Source organism: Pimephales promelas, chromosome 3 (assembly GCF_988280905.1).
Source record: "Pimephales promelas chromosome 3, fPimPro1.hap1.1, whole genome shotgun sequence".
Lineage (NCBI taxonomy): Eukaryota > Metazoa > Chordata > Actinopteri > Cypriniformes > Leuciscidae > Pimephales > Pimephales promelas.
Window position 1 is genome coordinate 35,733,497 of NC_142771.1, and position 25,329 is coordinate 35,758,825.

At 38.8% G+C, this 25,329-nt stretch overlaps 1 protein-coding gene across 9 annotated transcripts in view; it reads left to right on the forward strand.

Moving 5' to 3' along the window:
* The window catches only part of crebbpb (CREB binding lysine acetyltransferase b), a 68,208-nt gene that overhangs the window by 16,421 nt on the left and 26,458 nt on the right, over window positions 1–25,329 (forward strand). For all 9 annotated transcript variants that reach the window (XM_089128800.1, XM_089128803.1, XM_089128802.1 and 6 more), the window contains exons 2-4: window positions 5,194–5,831; window positions 24,016–24,177; window positions 24,542–24,785. In XM_089128800.1, the coding sequence (XP_088984926.1) occupies window positions 5,194–5,831; window positions 24,016–24,177; window positions 24,542–24,785 (1,044 nt within the window). The remainder of the gene's footprint in view (window positions 1–5,193; window positions 5,832–24,015; window positions 24,178–24,541; window positions 24,786–25,329) is intronic.

Below are 25,329 nucleotides of genomic sequence, written 5' to 3' on the forward strand. Positions count from 1 at the left end.
TTCACAACCTTTTACTCAATGTCCGACACAGTCAGATATTTCAGTTTACGTCTTGGTTTAGTATATTTTAAGCGTTTTAATTTGAGTTACATTTTTAATATACACATAATATTAAATAATATATTAATTAAATGTTAAGTCATCCTACAAGCACACTTGAAAGTAGTTGAGAACCACTGCTTTAGTGTGTGTGTAACAGTTTTAAATGCAGAAATAATTATCCTTTAAGCATTTTGAAACTGTTGTTTCATGCTTTGGTGTGATTTATTTCAAGATTTACAACTTCTTTCTACTAGACGGATTAGATGGCATGCTTTACGTTTGGGCATGCAAGATTGTAATTATGAATTGATGGTTTGTAGAGTCATGGTTTTTAGGGACATCAACCCACAACTTCATAGCATTGTGGCGGTGAGTTTGCATATGCAAGCACCTCTCGCTCTCCAGAAAATGTCAAATTGTTGAATATGTATTTGCCAGTTAGGAGTCAGTTACTTGCGTCAGCGTGTTTTGTGTTGCACAAAGTAGCGTTTTGTTCAAGAGCATAACTTCAGACTCGCGTCAGGAAATTTCACCGCTCGGTGTGGAGAGATCCGTTATTTCATGTCTCCCTAATTCCGCACGTTTTTGGATTTTTTCAACTTTAAGTGCACATATATATAACCCAAAAGTAAGGTAAGGTAACGCAACGCTAGCAGTGATTTCCGCGCGAAAGCAATCGTGATGCAAGAGAGTTGTGTGTGGTTGCCACATTTACGGTGGACTGCTGGTGTGAGCATGTGTCCGCTAGCATGCATGCTAATTTGTGGTTTTGTGTTAAGACTCTGTGGGTTTTTTTGTGTTTCGCTTTTTTTCTGTATTTGCTGTTGCCTGAGATGGTTCCAGTGGGTGTGTTGTTTGCCAGCTGGGTGTTCCCCCTCGTTATTGTGAGCGTGTGGCAGCCGTGGGTGCGCTTTTATTCCAGCCGTGTTTGCATTAGTGTACATACAAACACAGCCAAGCGTGTAAACGCTGCCCTCCACCAGCTTCAGGCAGACGGCTCGCTGCATGGTTTAATGTCTCGGCTGAAGCATGACTGATTTGGGGAAGGACGCAGTGGGGAGATCGGCCCATCTGAGCCACTGCCTGGATTCAACGACGCAGTGCTTTTATGCCAACTTAGAGATGAGGGCCTGTTGTAGACATTTTGACTGGTATGATTTCTATTGCTTTATATGATGTTGGTTTATTTAAACATTTTTGAAGATTATCCTGGCAACTTTTTCCCGTTTAATGAAAGTATTCATCCTGTAGTCTGTAGTCCATGAATCCAAAACTTAACCTCATTGTGTTTTGAAGATGAATGAGTCTTGTGGGTTTGGAGCGATATGAAGGTGTCTGTTTTTTGGCAGATTTTTTTTTATTTTTGGGCGAACCAACCCTTTTATTCACTAAATATCTAGATAGCGACATAGTTGCCAGGATATTGTTGTTCTGCAGCAAATATACCAGCATTGCATTTTCAAATATCAATATCATATTTATAAATATCATGTGCCCTGTGGACTTTAGTAATTAAATTATTATTATGCCAGTCAAAAAGTTCAAATTATTATGCCAATTTTGTTGTTTCATCCACATTGATATTGTTTTTAGCAGTTTTGTCTTTACTCGTTGAGGGCTGATAATCTTTTGGTTCGGTTTTTTGTGACTTGTTGCAGGTTTATAGAGGTGTAGCGATGACGAAAGTTTTAATAAGCAGAATTTTTTGAAGATCGCCATCAAACCACATGTACACATCTGTTATCTTATTCAATATCAATAAACTATTTATGATTAGTGTGATCAATCTAGATTAAATATGAAGTTATTACACTTTTTTTTTAGTGCGACGTGCTTTATAAGGCATGATTTTTCAGATGCATCATCTCAGGTTTTGTATTCTGACAGAACATTTGAGGACTTAGCCTATTGTATTTTTGGGTGGGGAAAAAAAGTAGATTCTCCGTGGATTGTCATTTACCATATTGAAGAACTTCATGATCTGCGCCAAGTTTTAAAGGGTTGGTCTTGTACCCATGTCACATGCCATGAGTAAAAAAGACAAAGTACACACCTCAATACTCATGCTTTGTGTTCTCTCCTGTTTTTCGTTCAAATGTTTAGTGTGTGAATGTCTTGTTGAAATTTGTCTTGAGCTGAACTTGTGATGATTGTCAATTTTTTTATGTTTTTTTATTTTTTTATTTTTTTATTTAATTTTTTTCAATCAAAGTTTTATTGACATTGTGCATTTGACAAAGTAGCTTACAGCGCATTGAAATTATATAGGCATAGTTTATCACTGCATTTCATTCAGTTTATTTTACAATACGTTGCAATCAAACAGGCCCAAAATTATAACCCTTCTTTTTTCGTTTTCTTTTTTTTTGACTCTGAAACATAAGCACACGTCTGGCTGTGCTGGTCTCGGCGGTAAGGAGGTAGACCAGACTGACAAGCAGCTGTTTAAGACTAGGGGGGTACAAGGGGTAACAGATGAGCGGCTAGAGCGATTCTTATTTTTAGCCATGATTCTGAGCACTCCCTGCTGAGAATAAGGAGACATTACAACGGCGTTAACTTCCTCACACAGTTTTCAAAGCATGACGTTGAGTGTAAAAACTGTGACCTTTATTAGTCAAAACTTTGTTTTCATGGTTAGGAGTCAAAACAGTCAGTGAAAAGTTACAAATACCTATCTATTGCCATTTATAATGAGAGCAGTTGAGCTGTTGAGGCTCAATATCTCTATCACCTATGAGTTGCATGTTGGTTGTAGGGATGGGCTGGAGTACTCTTATGTGACAGCGGCGATCGATCGGGAAAACAATGATCGATGAACAATGAGCTCTGTTTTTCTGATTTATTTCTGTACATGCACACCGCCGCCGACTTGAGCGGCAAAGAAGCTCTGGCCGTCCTATTAAAGGGGGGGTTTACTGCTTTTTTTCTTTGCATGATTGTGTTTATGGGGTGCAATATAACATGTATTCGTGGTTTTTCTTTTTTAAAAAGTCTTATTTTTCATAAACTTCACCTTTATTGTCAGCCGCGCTCTCCTCTGTCCTCGAACGACCGGTTTACTTGCTGAGTCTTTGAAACCACTCCCTCAGAAACAGGCAGTGGGCTCAGATTGGTTAGTTTGGCCCGGTGTGTTGTGATTGGCTAAACTGTCGCTCACTTTGTGCGGAAGGTTAACGCCCATTACCTTTACGGGCGAAACGTGCCTGCGCTCCGGTCCAGATGTAAATGTTGATGTCGAGACTGCAGTATCAGTTTGAGGCAGAATCAGACCGAGAAAGCCGCGATGAAGAGTCAAACAGAACCTACCACACACGGCTCTTACTAAACGTTTCTAAATAATAATTTGCTACTTTTTTTTACTTTATACACGTTTGTTTAACACAATAGGATCTGACTGGCAACAATAGCAACTGTTTAAGAACTGTAGTTTACGTTCTTGATCAAATCAAAAATAACGTCATAAACCATACATGAAAAATACATTAAAAACATTAGTACTATTACAAAATTCAGGTCCAAAATGTTTGTACACGTTTGTCGTAGACACAAAATAGCATAACTAGTAGCCGGGTGGTTATAAAGCCAGCGCTGGCATTTTATCAAACTAAAACACAAGGCTACGTCTGGAATTATATATGCAAATACATTTAAAATGATGAAGTCTTAGCCTACTTACAGGTTGTGGCCCAACAACTGCTGCCTCTTGTTTTAAAGCTGGAACTGCTTCATGTTTTAGTAACAGTTTCTTGTTGAATCTGGCATTGAATTCGTGGAGATTCTGGAAGCTGGCTTCCATAAAATGCGCAGCACAGAGAGCTAAAATACGATTGTCATTTTCAGGAACATAATCAAACATAAATTGTATCCATTGTTGACGAAGTACAGCGTACTCGACGGAATATGCGCATGCCCTTTTCTGCTTATTCCGGAGGGAGTGTTTGATGCAAATGTGTGGGTTAGTGATGTCTAAAACCCAGCTTTAGTCCCAATCGAGTCGTTTTTGTAGGCAATATACTTCCTGATTTTTAAAAAACTATATCTCTGCTTACACTGAACTTTCAGCGCTGCAACTTTGCAGATACTGTTCATGCACCAACAGCAACATTACACACTATTTAAAATGAAAAAAGTGAAATCGCAGTCAACCACCCCTTTAAGGACGCTTGTTTTCCGATGAACCGTGTCATAGCTCATTACCATAAAGTTGAACTACTTTCAACTCTCTGATTGACGCTCAAAACGGCCAAAACGCGACGCCAATGGATTTGACGCCTATGGATTAATCAGCTACAAAAACGTGGCAATTTACCGAATGTTTATGAGTGCTATCACTCATCAGTTTTTGCTCAAGTGGAATGTCCGACATTTTTAAATTATCGGGTTATTTCTTATTCCTTTTTAGATGGGTTTGATGGGCAAAAATCATTGATATTAATAACACGCCAGTGTTATTTTGTTCAAAGTTTTTGAACAGTAAAACTGTTTTATTTAAAGTTGTTATCTCGTTGAAAACACAGTGATAACTGTAATCACTTTCTATCATGAAAAATTAAATTAAGTGCAAGATGTGCAGCGCCAATATACATGCCATTTTCAGCACTATAATGATGACAGGACTGGGATTGAATGTTGTAAATGCTCTGTGCTTCAGTTGCCTGTGTATCAGCGCGCTGTTAAGACGAGCGCAACTAGTGTTTCCCTTTCAAACGTTGTACTGTAAAAAAATTGGTTCATGTGCATTCGCGTCCTTGTAATATTAAGTTTATGTTTTGTATCTAAGATATCTGATTATTGATCTGGATGTGTCATAGAATGGGCCTCAGTTTACTGGAGATCATCTACTCTTTAGCTTTACCTCAAGCAGTTATTCCTTTTAGATGTTTCTTTTTCGATAACATTGATGCATCATCTAGCAGTTGTTGTTTTTTTTGGCTTTTCATACGTTCATGTTTTCATGTCATTTTTATTTGTCAACATTAATTTTCATGACGGACACGCCACGCCCTCTGCACATGCCCTGCCCCCCCTCGAATACTAATTATTTGAGACATGTTAATTATTAAAATGAGAAATGAAAATGCCCATCCCTAGTTGGTTGTTAATGAGATGATGACCTGTGCTAATACCCTCTTTTCCCTCTTTTCCTAGACTTTGTGTCCTTGTTCGACTTGGAAAACGATCTTCCAGATGAGCTGATACCCAACGGAGACCTGGGGCTGATGCCCATGCCCTCTAATGGAGATGGAGGCCGGATGGGGGGCACTATCCCGGATGCTGCTGCCAAGCACAGGCAACTGTCTCAGCTCCTGCAGGCAGGGAGCGGCTCTGGTCTGGGTGGAAACCTCAGCCCTCAGTCTGGAATGGGTGGACAACTGGGTGCCTTGGGGAAGAGTCCCATGGGCCAGGGCTCACCCGGTCACCAAACCCAACCTTCAAAGCAAGGCACCCCTACCGGTCAGGGCAACAATAGTCCGGGTATGGGCCTCAATGCTGGTTTCAACCAGGCCATGATGAACAATAACAACCAGGCTCATGGACTCATGGGGCAGAACATGGCTCAGCAGGGGCAGATGATGAATGGTGTTATGGGGCAGGCTGGAAGAGGCAGGGCAGCTCCGGGTATGCAGTACCAGGGTCAGGGTATGCAAGGAACACCGGTGGGAGCAGGTGCCGGGCCGGGGGTCAGCGTTTCTGGCAGCGTATTGGCGGAGACGCTTACCCAGGGTTCACCACAGATGGGGGCACTCAATGCAATGAATGCCCAGCAAGCGGGAAACATGAACAAGGTAAGTCACGCATTGCTGTTTTTCATTTGTTTATTTGTTCAGCGGGGTTGGGTTTAAATGATTTAACAAGCCAACAGGAATATAAAAAAATAATTGTTTCGGTTTCGACCAGCTTCGTATACTTGAAGTTTCAGTTTCAACCTGTAATTTCCTCCTCAAATGGAAGAGTGCTGTGTGTTACTTTGATTTAAGTGTCATGTTGGAAGGTTTTCTGCTTGTACTGTGCTAAATTGCTTGGTTTTGTCATTTTCCCTGCATCAATTGTCAAAACTCGAGACTTTAAAATGAAAGGAAATTCTGGGTTATCTTTAACTTGAAGTATATGGACAGCATTTGTGACAGTTGCATAATAGATGCGCAATAGAGATATATCTTAATTTGTTTAAATATAGGTTGTTAATAGAAAACAAATATATATATTTTTGCTGTGATCATTTTGAAACCGTCTGAAACGTGCTATAGATGATTGCAGTTGTTAGTGTTTTTGTTAACATTGCAGTGGTGCTTAATTATCGTAGTTGCTATCTATTGAATTGGTCCTGTTTAAGTGGACTAGTTGGGATCAAGCGCAACATGCAAGTGGCTTAAATTCTTCGACTGGCCGCTAGAGACGGGCTCCAAAAGAGTGTCAATCCCATATACTCCCTGTGTTAATAAACACAACTTTACAGCAGAATTGTGTTTTTACAGCCTGGTACAAAAAGCGGCTTTGCTCTTTATAGCAAGTTTTGCCCTTAACTGTGAATAAGATGGGTTTTTTTTCTTTCTATAACTCAACTAACTCATATAATAATATTAAGCCTTAAAGTTGTGTATAATTAAGGGCATGGCCACTTGAATGACCGGTGGATTGCTGCTGATGTCACTTCTAGCTGTTTGTCTGCTGTCTGTTAGCCGTCATGTCACTTTAGCCAATCCCGCCTCTTTGCCCGTTTACAGTCATCACGGACACTACTTCCATAAATTTTTACAGTCTATGGTTGGGATTAGACATGTGCCGGTATTCGATAATGCGATAAATCGCGGTAATGAATATACACGATATTGTTATCGCGGGCTCTTCAAAATACCGTGAAAAATAATAGATTCGAATTTAGACTTTTAAAGCGCGCATTAGCTGCTTATTTTCCTTCAACCGCTCAAACACTGCGTGCTGCGCAGAACACGCGCGCACTCTGATGTAAACAATCCCCATTATGTATAAGCACTGTGTGCATGCAGCAGTGCGCACTAGTCTAATGTAAACAGTCCTCACATGGATCAAGCATGGCGGAATACTCCCGACGATTTATCCCCGCAGGGCTGCCAAACTCTCAGACATTCCGCTTTAGACTCAAGCTTGAGACTTTCAGACAGGACGCGGAATACGCGCGCGACGCGCAGGGTTGTTTTGTTGCTGCGTTGACCTGCACCGACCACGCCGGTGTTAAAGTTCAAAATAGTTCAACTTTTTATTTGTAAAATGGCAAATCGCGTTGTATCTGAAGGGCAACGTTGAACCAAGCGGCCGCAGCGTCGCGCATTCCGCGTCCTGTCTGAAAGGCGCTTAAAGCAATTGACACTTTTCACACGCTCTCCCACAGAGAAAAATCACAGGGCAAAGAGGACACTGACACCGACAGACTAGACAGAGCAGGTTACTTTTGATATGAAAGTTGTTATTGATAAATTGAAGTTGATAAATCAGCTCTTCTGATCACAGATCGTTGCTCCTCAGTTCAAGTAAACCGATCATCATGTTACTTTCGTTTTTATTTAAAGATACAGTATAACTTACCGAAAGGTATATTTACTTGTACATAATAACGATCAATCAGTGTTTTCAAACACGGAAAGAGGTCAGTAACACTGCAGGAGAACAGTTGTGTCAAAACGTTACATTTACCTCAGGAAAGCCATTTAATGACCAGCACATTAGTTGACTAGAAAAAAATATCAAGGAGTATTTTGCTAAATATTATATTTAATTTCTCTCTGTATGTTTACAGCATTATGTGAGGTTTTTTTTTTCTTGAGAAACATTAACAGACTGGGGCCTACCTAGGCTAATATTTATCCAAATGAGTCAATATTGAATTAAGACTGAAATCAAATCCAAGAATTTAATTAAATAATACAAACAGTAACCTACCAGTCATTGTAACATGTTGTCACTAAACTTTAAACAATTTGGTTTAGTTACCATATGTTTCGAAAATCACAATTACACATTGTGATACAAGTTGAGGTTTTTTTAGAGACCCACAATGCATCTGTTTTTCTTGAGCATTAAAATATAATTTCATTAAAATATCGTGATAATACCGTATACCGTGATAAAAGCTCATCAATTAACCGCAGCATGAAAATTTGATACCGGCACATGCCTAGTTGGGATATTGGCTCCAGTCAGGGTATATTTTTCCAAGTGTTTTTTTCTTCTTCTTTTTTCTCAAATTTTGTCTTGTCCGATTGGCTGTTCATCAACGATCGTCCATGCTCTCATTTACATGTAGAACATCTCTCGTCCGTGGTGGGGTTCACTTTTTGGGTAAACACCATTGGGTTCTCTGTTTTGACATTTGTGCAATCCCAAATGTTTGTTCATGCTCTTACACATTCAAACAAAGACACTTAAACTGGTAAAATTCATTGAACTAACACTGAAGTTCATTTAGGGTGTGTACTGTACACATTTGAAGTTTAGTTTGCTTGGTTCGGAAAAAAAAACACACAAAAAAACAGTTAGTCCTGGTCCACTTTGTGTTCACGTTTCCATTTTAACACTGAACCTAAAGGCTCAGAGATATGTTCACAATTGGTTCGGCTTTTATTAAGTATGTTTCATGACAGAATTTACCAACCATCCAAAACAATGCTGTGCGCTGCGCTAAATTAGCTTGTTGTATGTGCTTAGCTACATATGATGGTTTTTGACCCTCTGAGAACTCGTCAATTCGTGAAGCTTATAAAATGTGTAAAGGACTCAAAACAGAGACAGGAATCCCTCAGTCGCACACAGAAATGAATATCTGCTGCGAGAATTGGTTCAGATGCCTCCACTGAACTGTGATGGACATACCAAGAAAAAAAATATGCGTGAGTATTCTGTCCTTTTTTTGGGTCTCCTCTTCCTGTTTGGTCCGTGTTGTTCATATTTCAGTCAAACTGCACCAGAGTTTGTTGGGAAGCGCACTAAGACCCATCTTTCCAGGGGTTTGTCTGCTTGTTTGGTAGGGGTGGGAATCTTTGGTCACCTCACGATCCGATTTCGATTCTGGGGGTCACGATCCGATTCCAGAACGATTCTTTATACTTCCTCCCTTATTAATTCATTAGTTTATATAATTAAGTAGGCCTACTTTTTTAAATAATTACAAATTTTCTACAAAATAATTAAACCAGTTGTATGTTAAGAATTTGTTGTGAAGAATAAGAATGTTAAGAAGCTGAGTGAATTTTCTTCATCTTTAGCCTACTGTAGTTTTTTTTTACTATGACAACTTAGACTGCGGGAGATCTATTAAGCTTTCACGCACGCATCTCTTTTGAAATATAAGAAGTAATGTGGTTTGTCCTGTCGTTTAATACCTTAAGACTAGGGCTGTGCCATATCATACCGTCCACGATAATACCGGTATAAAATTTTACATGATAAAAAATTGTCATATCGCGATATTGATGATATGATGACGTATGGCGTATTTACGTTACTTAGCGCGTGCACAACAACACAGCAGCATGTCAGCCTCCGGATCAGATCAAGATTTAGTTCCTAAAATGGGCGCTACTTCAATAGTATGGAAGTTGTTTGAGTACAAGAGGTCAGATCTCCAACAACACAATTTATTTAATTTTTTTTTTGTCAAATATGCATGAAAACTCGTTTCACCACTTTCCTACTAGCGTACATTTTGCATTCGCCTAATCTTCCTTCAGAGTTTCCGCAGTTCGGGTACAACAGTCAACACGATTAAACTCTTTCTAAGATGATTCAATGTTACTATTATTATATTTGTAAATAAAAGGTCTATGGTTTCGCATAACACAACTTTATCTTGCAGGACTTTATTGCTGTAACGTTAACTAAATCATCATGTTACTTTCTACCGGCCGGGTGTCTGTTAGAGCAAAACATTAGAGTCAGAGCACTATTGTTCATCACGCGCACAGTAACTGAAATGTAAAACTGTTAAAAGAAAGGACTCAATAAACGATTGCATAGCTAGATGCTGTATATTATACACGACGCTACGCATCAATATTTATTTCCTTTGTGCTTTGAACTGTTCAGTGCGGAGTATTCGACACGCTGCGCGTGCGCGCTGTGACTCCGTGTTGCTTCAAGCGCATCATTCAGCGCTCGGGATGCGCATAAGCGCTGTGCGATATATTGGAGCCTTTCATATCATAATACTTTTGCGCAATGAAAGATTATTAATAGCCTTTGTTCTGTCCTATCGATCATATGTTGCTGCCTCATTAAACAGCTGTGCTATACATTTTAAACATGCCTCAATTTTATAGTAGACTATGCTATATAATAATTAATCCTTTTGATTTGTTACCTTTTTTTTTTCATGAATGTACAATACAAAGAGCAATGTGTAAAGTTTTACCAGATTTAGTGTTACAATTGTCTCTTATTTATTCCCCACTAAATGTTTTTTCCCTAAATGTTCTGATTTTATACAATTATTGTATAAATTAGGTATTGTATACCTCATTTGATGCTAATCCAAAAACTATGCAAGGCAACTGTTACATTTTGAAGGTTTGTTTGGATTGCCCCTGTTTGTTTAAATTTTTTGTACTTCAAAGTTTAGGTAAATTTTATTAGGTGACAATGTTGTGCAGGCTTCTGAAGTTATTGTTAATATTGTTAATGTATTACTGTAGTTATTGTTAAAATAAAATGATAAGGAGTTATGTTATACTTTTTTTTGCACTAATGCTGCTGCCAGCCAGCTGCAATCACCAATAAAACATTGTTTCATATATATTTTTTTATATATCGTGATAAATTAATTATCGCAAATATTCTTGAAATATCGTGATATAATTTTTAGGCTATATCGCCCACCCCTACTTAAAGGTGCCCTCTGGGATTTAAAATCAAATCATACAACATGTTCCATACCAGATGGGGGCAGTATACCTCCAGAAATACCTCCACGGCCACGCGCTCTCTCATGTCTTCAAACAATATGGGCGAGTGCTGTGTTGCTCTGTCTCCCTCGTGCATATTAATCAAATCAATTGACACGATAGTAAAAGGTTGGAAGACCGCAGTTTCACGTGGAGCATTTGGAGATTTTCAGAGATTAGAGACTAAATGAACAACATCTCAATACTAAATTATAAGGGCCGTCTCATAGACAAGTCGGTGCATTTCGACGATATGGGAAAATTAAAGCCCAGGCTATTATTTCTAGTTTTATGATATTCGATTTGTTCATATTACATTTTTTATCATTAGTTTGAATTAATTTGACAGACAGCATTCCCTGATGTGGACCACGCTAGCGTCTTTCAGAGCTGCCAACTCCCACAACACTTTTCACACACTCACGCCACACATCAATTTTGTCATGCACAGAAAAGGACACGGAGACCGATCTCAGCTCTCAGATTCTGTTCATTTTATTATGCAATTCAAACAATAAATACAGTATTGGCGCTTTACACGACAGATCCCTAGCACACGTGAACCGATCATCTCTACTAGCTAATGGTAAAAGAACACGAACACTGTTAAAAGATAAAGTATGCTACAACTTACCAAAATGTATTCCTCATGCATAATATCGACCAATTATTGTTTTTTAACTCTTCCCTGAACTGAAATGTAGTAGTGGGCTGTATTTTCCACACGACTGACGTCAGGTTCAAGTAAACACAAGCTGGCGCGAGCGCGACTCACTCGTGTACTGCAGTTTGGCTGGTGGTAACGTTGCCCGCCCGCATACCGCCTCCCATGGTCGAAACTGGTATTACGACACCTGCCGGGCCGGGGCTAGTAATTTAGCATGCTAATTCAGATTAATATCTCGGCAGCACAATAACGTGTCAGTTTTTTAATGACATCATCAACCTTATTTCTTCTCAATCTTTTGATGCGTGTAGCTCATTTTTGGGATATTTTAACCTCAATTTTTACAGATGGCACCTTTAAGACATAACTGGCTGTGTTTACGTTAATTTTGCACAAGTACATTAAACCGCGGAGACTGCCAGTGATTTGCCCGGATCTGTGAGTGCGTTCACACACAACCCGTAAAGATCCCGGAAAGACGCATGACGTCAGAATGAGACGTGTAACGTATGCGTCGAAACATGTACACGCGCATACCGTTCCACAAAGCTGGTGAGCGATCTCTGCTTCAGCGCGGATAGTGAGGAGCTCCTGGTCTCTGCTTCGTTCCAGTTTGCTGACATTTGTTTGTCATTTCTTTGTTGATGACGAGCACAAACTTTCTTCAAAGAGCAACAGAGTCGCGCGATGGCACGAGCGTCATCACTATGACACACCCCTTACGGCATTGGTCCTGGCTTTTGTTCACACAGTGCGACTGATTCCGGCAATGTTTCTAGGTCCCCAACCCAGCATCGATGCCAGCTCAAGTTTCAATCCCGGGTCGTGTTTGCGTTCACATAGAAGGCGTTCTGGCAATTTCCCGGCAATTTCCTGGGATCAACGCGCTGTGTGAAAGGGGCTTTAGTCTCTGTAGGCTATGTGAAGTTTTAGCTCAAAATATTAGAGGTGTAAATATTAATCGATTCGCATCAATCCATCAATTATACAGCCGTCGATTCCGGAAGAGTATCGATTAATGTGTTTATTCTGCTGCCTGTCTGTTTGCCTGTCTATTTTCAGCATCCACTCCGACATATGCGAACAACCTACTCCTAAGCTGCGGGTGGCGCTAACCTCATTATTGTCTTCTACTTAACATCGTTTCACACACGTTGTTGAGTCTGACTTTCAAGAGCAATGGAGCCGTCTGTCAGAGCGAGCTGACAATGAAAGTGAAATGTTGAAAAGTCATGGGTGGGGGGTATTTTGGCTTCAGGAAAACAGATGGTGCAGTGCTAAGAGAGGTTGCCGTTTGCAAAGAGAAAGACTGCTATAGTGTAACATACACATTGTGTGAATAGAATACTGTGGCCGAGGGATGTGAGAGAGCAGAGCGTGAGCGGTGGCGTATGTGTTAATGAACGCACCGGTCTCACATCTCTCACATGGGAGTGGAAGTATAAAAAGAGGAGCGACAACGCTTCATTAACACTCATGCCAGCCGGCCCCAAGCTGCTCTCACGTCCCTCTGCATCGCCCTGCTCGCCACAAATACTGTTTCTGTATTCTCCAAAACAGGCAAATTATAATATTTTTGTTGATTTGTTTAAAACTTAATAGATATGTAAAAATATCTAGTGTTGAATCTAATCGTATTGCGGGAAATTCAGAAGTATCGAAAATAATCGAATCGTTGACTTAAGAAATTGTACCGTTATCGAATCGTTATCAGATCGAATCGTCATTAAAGGAGTAGTTCACTTTTCAAAAAACTTTTCAAAAAACTGCTGATAATTTACTCACCCCCATGTCATCCAAGATATCCATGTCTTTCTTTCTTCAGTCGAAAAGAAATTTAGGTTTTTGAGGAAAACATTCCTGCATTTTTCTCCATATAATGGACTTCAGTGGGAACCAAACGGTTCAAGGTCCAAAAGACAGTTTCTGTGCAAACTGTTGAAAGGGCTTTAAACGATTCCAGACGATGAATAAGGGTCTTATCAAGCGAAACGATCATTCAATTAAAAAAAAGTTTTATAAGTTCAAACGTTCATGACACTCCTGTTTGAACTCGTTCATCAGTGATACGCGTCAATTCCGGTGAAAGATATAGTGCAAGGGCTCTCCTCTTGTCTACTCGCACTGTGAAACAGGCAGAGGAAAATAGATTTCATAAATTTGAAGAGAGGATGTATATTTCAATGGTGTGTGTGTATATATATATATATATATATACACTACTATAACTGTGTACCATATTCTCTCTCTGACTACGTGTGTGTCTCGACAAAGGATTAATAATAGAAGTGTACAAACTTCTTGGTGTATTTATGTTATGAGGTTATTTACTTACCCAAGATGTAAAAAAATAGCTCTGAATAAACAACCGAGCAGAAGCGCTTATCGACCTATGTGAAGAATACGCGTCTGGTGTGAACAGGCAGGTGCCGGACCGCGCGTGATTTTTCGTTCCGCGCCTCTTCCGCGTCCGGTGTGAACCCGGCGTAAGCAATTGTGTTGTTCTGTTCTTGGGTTGAATAACGAACACAGTCATTTTAATGTTCCTAAATCCGAACCGCTGAGTTTTGTTTTCCCAAGGGAATATTCCCCACAAGCAACGTCAATGCTTTCATGTTTGTGCGAATCATTTCTCAGCAGACTGCTTTATAAACGAGTATTAATTAGTACCATATATTCGTGTCACTGCTGCACCTCCAGAAGAAGTGAGTGTAACGTTTTATTAACCTTTATATTAATCTTTACAAATCGCTTGCACTCTTCATGATGAATGCTGCTAAGCTTTACACTCATGGAATATTACGGCATGTTTTCTACGTACAACGTTAATATATTATATATAACGTCAATATAATTCATAATCCCACGTTTATAATGAACAACATGTTATGGTTATTGTGTTATTACAAACTGTGTACGCAGGTGTTAAAGTTAACGTGGTAACACTACAGTAAGCTTGCTTTTGTAGATGGTTTATAGTGGTGTCGGTTACTAATTAAGAAATAATGAAATAATGACTCCCGCTGCCATTCTTTCTCCAAAATATACCCTTAACTGTTGTCAAGGCATCACTCTACGTTTGTTGTCAAAACGCCCCACAGAACGGAGGGGTGGGGTGAGAAGCTCATCATTTAAAGACGCACTTAAACGAAATGCTGAAATCAGAGCTGTTTTTGACCAGGTAAAATTGGTGTTTTCCTACAATACTAATGAGAATATTTAATTAAAGTATATTAAGAACTTTTCATTTAGACCCTAAAAAATTACATTAACTTGTATAAAAATGGCATTATATAACCTCTTTAAAGAAAATATTGTACAGAAAGGTAGCTGTGGCTATCGCATGTGTCTAACTGTTGTGGTTTTACAGGAAACCAATCGGAAACCAGCCTGCTACTCGCAAGTGAGCGCTCATCAAGCTCTTGTGTTGGGTTCATATTGAGAAATCAGTCAATCGATGGAGTTGGCAAATGAAACATTGTGAATGACTTCACACAGGCTGCCGGTGTGTTTCGTGGGTTTCCATATCTGCTGTTTGTTCAGAGGTGAATAGATGTGCTGTCGGCAGTGTGGCGTGTGTTTGCATTGCACACAGATTATGAGAGTCACAAGTGCAGGTGAAGTGTGTGACATGAGTCCACATCAGAGTGTCAGGGCTTGTGTTAACTGTAGTGGTATACAGTATAGTATGTCTGTACTGAGCTCTTCTAGGAAATATGTGTTATGGTTTTCACAAATTCTGGCTTTTCATTTAGGTTTTTCTAGGTTCTGTTTTAAGCATCAAAAAGAATGTCTAATTAAATTGATCTTGAAGAGTTTAATAACTTTGAATAATTAAAATATAACTAAATGTTAGGACTGGTGTATGATATTGTGAATTATCAATGAAGCTGACTGCACAATGAATCTTTCATAATATCTACACTTTGTTTGTTATAACTAGAGGATTTGTCAGCATGAATTCAGCACTGAACAAAAAGTCAGTTTTGAGTGGTGAGTGGAGTCTATCTTAAATGCTTCTGATTGGCCATTGCGTTCAAGAAATCAACACATATTATATTGTGCGATGGATGAAATGTGAGATTTTGCTATTCTGTTTATATTGCGGTGGATATATTTGAATGGCTGTTAGTAGGCAGAAGTGATTTATGCTATTTATTTACACATGAGCATCGGTAATGTTGTCACTTGCTGCATTAATAACAAATCAACCTCGTAATGATTCTCGATCTTCCGGTAAAACGATATGCCTGACTTTATGCCTGTGTTTTTGCTTTGGGAAGGGAACATCACTTGGTCTTTTCCAAATGGGCCACTTCATATCTTTCGATCTGGTTGACTTAGAATGGCCACCGTGTGCGTGTGATTGAGAAGTCCAAGAGACTGAAGGATCTCCCATTTGTTAAAGAAAAAGTTTAATAGTTGCTAAATTTGATCGTGTTGACTGCAAATGAGACGGCAAGTTATAAAGTTGAGAGTAGAGACGGAACACATTATACATAAAGAATGTTTTAGAAACTTCATTATACAATGTATATTATGTCTAACGATTATAAAAAAACAGTAGGGCTGGTCCGAATACCATTTTTTTTTAAGCTTCGTTAGTAATGAACATCGAATATTCGAAGCTTCGGAATCTCTATATATCCGTCTGTCCATTTGCATTTTGATTATTTCGAGAACCATTCATCCAAACGACTTCACAAGGAAGTGCAGTGTCGTATTTGCAATATAGATAGGCAGGCGAGACGAGACACATTCAGAATTAATACACTTTTAATAAACTACCGAACAGTGCAAGCGGGAAGCGGCGTGCCTATGCTCCGAGACTGGCAATGCAACACACAGGTCTGTTAAAAAGGGTGCGCTAACAGGTCTGTTAAATTAACCAATATTTTAATAAGGTAGTCTAATATTTTTCTCTCTAACAAAGTAGGGTAGATTTAAGTAAAGCGGCACTCCTCACGCGAGCAGGGCTTATATGCTCCGAGAACGGACACTGCACTAGTGGCCATGTTTCCATCCACTTGTCAATCGAATTATCTGAAGTTCGGTTAAAAAACTCATGCGGATAAAGCTGGTGAAAGTGTGTTTCCATCCAACGGCTTTAAAGCGAATGAAAACCTGTACGTAATGACGTGTTTTGCGATCAAATTGGTATATCGAATTGATTTGAGACATTTTAAGGTGTTTCCATTAATTTTCGCACTGAATCGAACAACATTTAAGCAAACTTTTGCGAACAAAGTTTTGTTCGACAAAACGGATCGCGCCATCTACCAACAAATGATCAATATTTCACAAGTTGAAGCCTAATAATGCTTATGTGCCAGCTGATAGCGACGTATGGGATAATGTATGCGAGGCGGTTGTTGAAGGGGTTGTATTCGCTATAACAACCGCCTCGCTATATATTATCCTGCTTATTACATATAAATCAACCAAATAAATCAATAATTTGACAAAATATTGACTTAAAAATGAGTTTATTGATTTAAAAACGAGTATTGCTTCTGCTAAAGAAAATAGTCTGTTCCGTCTCTGAACTGCGTCCATGGCAACGGTGTGTTTACTAGCAGCGCCGCAGTCTGTTAACAAGAAATAACAGACCACATTATACATTACAACTCAACCAAGCCACGTAAAAACAAGCAAAACTAACCTAAGAAAACAACGACGCTATAAACATTGCTATGATGATGCGATGCACGTAAATGCCCGACGACAGCGGAGGTGACTGTGGTGTGGGAACGACAGCGCTCCATCAGTTCTGGGAGACCGTGGTTCACGGAAACCCTTTGGTTGAAGCATCTTTTTGCTTTGTCCACTTACATCTGTCTTTGTTGACATCCGCCATGTGTGCGCAAACAGACTGGCCGGAAATGAACTCGTCTTCTGACGTGTTGCAACTAGGGCTGGGCGATATATCGAATATGTACGATGTATCGTTATATTTTTTGAAACGATATGGAATGAGGCAATACCGTTTATATCGATACAGTAGTTTGATATGAGCACATCTGAAAAATAGCGGAGGTTGCAGTGTGAGCTGCTGCAGTGAAAGTAGCTAGGCTACGTAGTACAATTTGTCCTAAACATGACACAAGCTTATATTAATTGCGTCAAAATCACTTTGATATAGTTAACAAGTTTAAGGCAGCTTGCCGCCCTGTCAAATGCTCTGACGGACACTGTTGCTGACTGACAGATATACTTGCACTGTTTAATGCGTTTGAGATGTGGTGCTTTCCTCAGTGCTCAACTTACATTTCACATATTCTCCATCTGTAAATGTTAGAAAGTAAAGCAAATATGTCCATTTCACAACAAATATGTCCATGTCAGAAGAGGACGAGCTTCTGCAAGTGAATCTCCGCTAAAATTCATGCTTCCTTGAACGAGCGCCGGCGCGCGCATGCGCGTGAATAGTACTACGTAGTACGCAATAATTCTGACTAAAATAAACATATTGCTAAAATATTTGTTGTTGGAGAAAATAAATGTGCCATATGTGGAATTTTAAACCTACAAGTATATATTTTTAATGAAAGTGAAAGTGATTATAATGGGGTAATCAAATGCAGGCTAATATAATTAGTTTGTGCTTTTGTTTTTGTTTTTATTTTCATTTTTAGTTTAGCTTTTAGTCAATATAAAAACAAAAGCTTTTTGCACATAATATATTGCATAGCCTTTATTATATTTGTTTCCATATCCTTCAATATCAACATTGTTTGTAGGATATCATTGGGCCGAATGTGAATATATATATATATATATATATATATGAAGAGTTCAGATGCAAAAGCCTCTAAGTGCCATTTGAAATTTTCTTCTAGAATGATCATTTTTATCAAACTTGTATATTTAAGTTCAGTGATTTCACTTAAATGGCAATGATAATTACCGATTAATTGTTATTTAAGTGAAATTACGGAACTTAAATATACAAGTTTGATAAAAATCATCATTAAAGAAGAAAATTTCAAATGGCATTTAGAGGCTTTTGCATCTGAACTCTTCATATATATATATATATATATATACATATATATATTTTAAATATAAATATTTTTTTTATCTAAATAGAAAACGTAGAAAGTACCGAGATATATATCGTATATCGCCATTTGACCAAAAAATATCGAGATATGATTTTTTGGCCATATCGCCCAGCCCTAGTTGCAACCATAAAAGGGCCTAAAACTTAATCGCAATTCATTAATTATTGGGCAAATAACGTTTCAGCTTTGATCGCATTAGCCGTATATCGATCAAGATAAAATCCGATGAGACCGAACGTATTTCATTTGAGTCGATTTTCATGAAATATTTTTAATACGGTGTAGTCTTCTCACTGACAAAGTAGGGTAGATTTAAATAAATAAAAACAAAATTTAGAAATGGAAATGATTGGCTGGAGTTTTATGTTAAGTATTATATTTCACCAGATTTTATAGTGTAAAACATATTCAAGCGCGAATGAGAACCGTTTCGAGTGGAATGCCAGGTGTGCAAAAAACAACAACAAAACAAATATTCGAATGTCATATTTTTAAATCGAATACCAACCCACCGAACAAATATTCGTGTCCAACCATAAAAAACAGCAGTAGTTAATTCCTGTTGTTATAAATCTGAAATATTTTGGTTTTTTTTTTTTTTTTTTTTTTAAGTATTCCAGTGTCAAATAATTCTGTTCTTGCTCACTTGAAATTCAATTTAAAATGACAGCCAGTCAGAACAAGTACATTTTTAAAATGACAACAACTGGAATGAGATTTTGGCCAAATGAGATTTAAATTTTGTGTTGATTTTTTAAAAGCAAAAAATTAGAAGCCAAATGACCAATAAAATTGCTGCTTGTAGTGGCGGCGTGTTAGAAAAGCCAGATTAATGTGGAAGAGGATTTATGGCTTGCTATTTTTATGGCGTCACGGAGCGTGTTGAGCGACGGGCAGTAGAGATGCGTGTTGTTCAGGACAGGGAGTTCCTCAGCGTGGCACGTTCAGCAGTGGTGTGTGTGTGTGTGCGGCGCTAATGGCTGCAGGCTTGCATTAGTGACGGGTGGGGGAAGGGCTGGTTTACACACGCCGCTGGATGAGCTCTGATCTGACGCTCTGCTGCAGAACCGTGCTGGGAAAAGTGGCGTAAATAACTCCGGTTCTAATGCAGATGTGCATTTATTTGAACAGTTCATGTTATATGCATTAAATGATAGTTAATGGCACAATTTAAAGTTGGCATGAGAAGAAAAATTCACCTTGTCTTTTTTATAAATGCACATATTACATCTTATAGTGAATAATTAATCTGTGCATGTTTAATAAAAAAAAAAAGAAACAAAATTTTGACCCCTGAATTTTGTTTAATCAAAAAGCATCACTTTTTTCCTCTTGTGATTCTGGATCGCTCCACAAAAATGAAGACAGTTATCCTTCTCCTTTTTTAAACCCATTCATTCTATTTCTATTGGTGAATTACACTGAAAATATTTTTGTTTTTTTACATTGTGTCTTTGGATTAACTTTTAAAGGATTGTTCACCCTAAACAGGGTTCTTGACTGCCACCATTTTTTGAGAATATGCGAGATTTATCTCATCTGTCACGTATTATCGACTATGGAAAATCAGCTATTCTCCTGTAGTTAGTCCTGTTGGAGTTTTTCCCTCTTTTGCACCTCGTTTTTAAATCGTTAATTCGAAAACAAATATAAAATGTGCAGTCGCGTGGGCATTCATAGCAGTGTGTAGCAAAGTGAGCGTATTCAATTAATTCCAATGGAAGTTGAGCTTACAGGACTGAACCGAAAACATTCTCTCCTTGCCAGTGGACACACACTGTTATGAATGCCTATTAAAAAAAATCAAAACGACGGTGGGGGCGGTGGGAAAGTGAACCTGTGTGTAACAGACTATCACAGCAAACCTCTCACATTTGATTGTTAAAAGATTAAAACATTTTGCTAATATGAGGTCTCGTCACTGTCAGTCTTTTTACATCAGTGCAAAACTAAGTTATGGAGATTGCAACCCTATTTGGACGGGATTAGTTTTAGAAGGGTGGAAGGAGTTATGTAATTTTACCACAAGATGTAATATTAATGGCCTATTCGCACGGGATAAGAAATCTCAGTAAAACTAGCAGATGTGGGAGGGGTAACTCGATTTACACACCACCGTCAACTCACTGTCATCATGTGCATCACCTCTTGATATTAAGTGCGTAAACACATAATCTCTAGGTCCTATCAAACGATTTAATTTAATTAGGCCTAAATTCTGATTGGATTCTGTTGGTAATATGCACTTACCTAAAGCTATAAGAAGTTTCATGCCTCTAATCTGAATCTGCATTTGATCTGAATGGTATTCAGAAAACAAAAATTTTGCCACAGTCTTGATGTCCCATCGCCTAGAAAGGTTTTCTGAATGCTTTTTCAAGTGCCTCCATACTTGAAAACCCCAGGAAATGTACTTTTAATCAGGAAATGATGGAATGCGTATGTACGCGTGTCTATTTGCACTGGATTAGCAGTAACTGAGGTAATTTTTTAGACCTTTTTACAGAAAGTAAAAGTTAATCTTAAAATGACATTGTTCATAATAGGCTTGCCGCGATAGACGGTGTTGACGGTGTTACCGGTTTTAAGCCCCATCACCGGTGACATCACTTTCCCACCGTGACACCGCGATGTCTTGACTTTTTTTTTTGAAGTATTCGTTTTTGCTAAAATATTTATTTGAATTAATTAAAAATAATAATTTTCAATTATTTAGTTCTGAAGAGAGCAGTATAATTAAAAATGAACTGCGCAACGCGTGCCGTCACGTCACAGATCAGCAAGCATCAGGATTCCATTTAGCACGTGTGGAGACGAGAACGAGTCAAATTACAGAAAAGCAAGATAATGGCGGAAGATTTGGTGTCAAAACGCAATGCAAAAGCGCCTGTTTGGCAATATTTTGGCCAATATATATTAATGTTAATAAATGCCAATTTATAGTGTTTTACTTTTTTTTAGAGTGCTGTCATTTATGTAGGCTAAAGTCCTTTTTAAAGTTTTTATTTTATATTCGTCTCTTTTTATTTGGTTTTATCTTATTTAAACTTTGTTTAATTTATTTAGGCCTATTTTGTTTTCTTATTCGTTTAATAAACGTTTTATTTTTTTTGGGCCCACAGTTTGCCGATTTTCACTTTTTTCAGCCTATGCATGGGGTTATTTTTATTCGTTCGTTATGCTAATAAAAGTTCTGTCTATATTTTATTCGTTTATTATTCTAATAAAAGTGCTGTCTAAATAAAAGTTTATTGTCAGCGAGTTGTTTTTTTTTTTTTTTTTTTTTTTTTTTTTTTGTCCATTCCAGCAATTGACGCTGAATTGCAATTGACGCTTATTTCGAAAGTGAAAGTATGTCATTTATGTAGGCTAAGGTCCGTTTTGAAGTTTTTATTTTATATTCGTCTCTTTTTAATTGGTTTTATCTCATTTAAACTTTGTGTAATTTATTTAGGCCTATTTTATTTTCTTATTCGTTAATAAACGTTTTATGGTTCTTATTTGTTTGGGCCCACATTTTGCCGATTTTCACTTTTTTCAGCCTATGCATGGGGTTATTTTTATTCGTTCGTCATGCTAATAAAAGTCTATAAATAAAAGTTTTATTATCAGCGAATTGTTTTTTTTGTCCATTCAAGCAATTGACGCTTATTTCGAAAGTGAAAGTATAACGCGCACGCATTTAAAAGCTATTTAACCCCCCCGCCCTGCCCTCCACGGTGACACCGGGATTACCGGTGTTGTCACACGTCGATTAACCGGTGGGAAATTTTCCTCACCGCGGCAACCCTAGTTCATAATGATAACTTAGATGGCACATTCGGACGGGGCTGAAAATCACTGAGGACCTCTGGTAATAATTACTTAACCCCACCTCTCCATGTTAAACTAATAATAATAATAATTCATTACATTTATTTAGCGCTTTTCTCGGCACTCAAAGCGCTTTACATAGAGAGGGAAATCTCCTCAACCACCACCAGTGTGCAGCATCCACCTGGATCATGCGACGGCAGCCATAGTGCGCCAGAACGCTCACCACACACCAGCTTACTGGTGGAGAGGAGACAGTGATGAAGCCAATTGGTATATATGGGGATGATTAGGAGGCCATGATGGACAGAGGCCACTGGGCAAATTTGGCCAGGATGCCGGGGTTACACCCCTGCTCTTTGGGATTTTTAATGACCACAGAGAGTCAGGACCTTGGTTTAACGTCTCATCCGAAGGACAGTGCTCTTTGACAGTATAGTATCCCCATTACTATACTGGGGCATTAGGACCCACACATAAACTAATCCCGTCCGAATAGGACTTAAGACGACTATTCATCAGCTTGCATTGATTAATCCCCTGTTGTAGCAAAACAAGTGCGACCAAATCATGTGATGGTGAGACCAACTAAGAAAGTCAATCGCACCAGTGCGACCAGTGTGAAGAATGAGACTTGAGCCCTGCTAAAATTAAAATGATTTCATTTACTCGCCCTCTTATCATTCTAAACCTATAAGACGTTCGTTCATGTTTGGCACACAAATTAAGACTTTTTTTATGAAATCTGAGAGATCCCTCTATTGCCAGCTACGCAACTACCAATTTGACGCTTCATAAGAGATCGTAAAACGAATCCATATGAATCAGCCGGTTTAGTCCAAATTTTCGGAAGTGACATGATCGCTTTAAATGGTAATACGATCATGCTTTCCACAAAAAAAATGCAGCACAACTGTTTTCAACACTGATAATAATCAGAAATGTTTCTTGAGCATCAAATCATCTTATTAGAGAGATTTCTGAAGGATCATGCGACACTAAAGACTGGAGTAATTCAGCTTTGATCACAGGAATAAATTGTTTTAAAATGTATTACAATAGAGAACTATTTCACAATATTACTGTATTTTTTTTTTTTATAATACCGACCCCAAACTTTTGAACGATTGTGTATAAATTCTATATATTGCGTCATCAGTGAATCCTTAATTTGGGGATTTTATGAAGAGCCGGCGGTTTCTTGTTCTCAAGCTCTGCTATACTGAAAGACAAAACTGTATCTACTTCTCGTGTGTGAGCAGACGGATGTCTCTGAGCAGCTGATGACAGTATCTTTTAGTACACTCTTTGACCTATGAACGTTTGGCTCGACGGTGTCTACGCTACACTGGCAGAGGGCTGAACCTTGTGCCTGCAGAATGCTCTCTATGAATTTAAGCTGAAATGCTACCGTTAAAGCTGTTTTGGGCCACATTTGCTCCGTTTCTTGTACATTGGGTGTATTGAGGTTGTATTGATGCTAAAGCTCTTTTCTTTTTTCTTTTTTCTATAGATGGGTCTTGCAACCCCTAATGGCCCATTCGGGCAGCAGTATGCACAGGGTTCGGTCCAGCAGATGTCCAGCGCTGGATTAAACGCTCAGATCCAGAACAAGGCAGCTCTCCCCAACAGCCTCCAGCCCACCCTGAAGGGTGCTTCCAGCGTGCCAAATCTGGTGAGTAACCCCCACACAGCGGGCTCTGGTTCAGTCCAAAACACTTAAGTTCTCTTGTCTCTGCGTCACGCATCTATTCAGCAGCTAATTATTCTTTTGGAGAGATAATTGAAATGCAAGTTTACATTCAGCAGAATAAGACGAAAAAAGTAATAAAAAAAACCGGCTGAATTAAATCAAAAAAAAATTTTGTGCTTGAACGTTCAGATCAGAAAACTGACTTAGACTCCTCCAGCATAATGTAATTAGGCTAACAGAGTATCTTAATTTTAATGTTACAATAGATTGAATGTTCAAAGCAACTAAGAGTGTTTTGAAATTAAGACAAATTAAGCTTCTATCTAATCTAAACTCTTTCCTCCAGCTGCAGCAGCAGGTGTCTTCGGTGGGCATGGTCCCGGGACAGGGGGTGTCGACAGGCCCCACGGCCGACCCAGAGAAACGCAAACTGATCCAGCAGCAGCTGGTCCTGCTGCTTCACGCCCACAAGTGCCAGCGGCGAGAGCAGGCCAACGGAGAAGTGCGTGCCTGTGCCCTGCCCCACTGCCGCACCATGAAGAACGTCCTCAACCACATGACCCACTGCCAGGCGGGAAAATCCTGCCAAGGTGAGAAACAGAATATGTTAATATATAACTGGACTCCAGCAATTGACCTAAGCTATGAATTTTATACAAATCTTGGTCTTACGTCATTTCTGAGTCAATCTGAAAGTGCTCGGGTATTCATCCAACCACATGTCTCTTTATCCACAACCATATTTTAGTAATGACTCTACATCTTTGTGTTGTTGAACAGTCTGGCTGGCCACTCAAGCTTCATGTAAACAGGGGAACTCAATCTTGACTCTTGTGGCCTCACTGTCTAAGTATGATGGAGTCTGGAACATTGAAGCCCAGAGCGTTTTCTCATGTTGTAGAAAAACAAATGCTTGCAAACAAACTTTGTTCATCAAGAATGTAATATGTCTCGTATTTATTTGTGGTTCTTGCTAAGACGAGCATGACTATTGGTAGAGGGACCTGAAACATATCTAGGTACCTTAGTATAATACATTTTTTTTGCCGTCCAATTTGGACCCATTCCACAAATTTCCATGGCACAAACTGAGATGGAAAAAAGTTCAAATAATAAGTGTAGCAAAACTACATT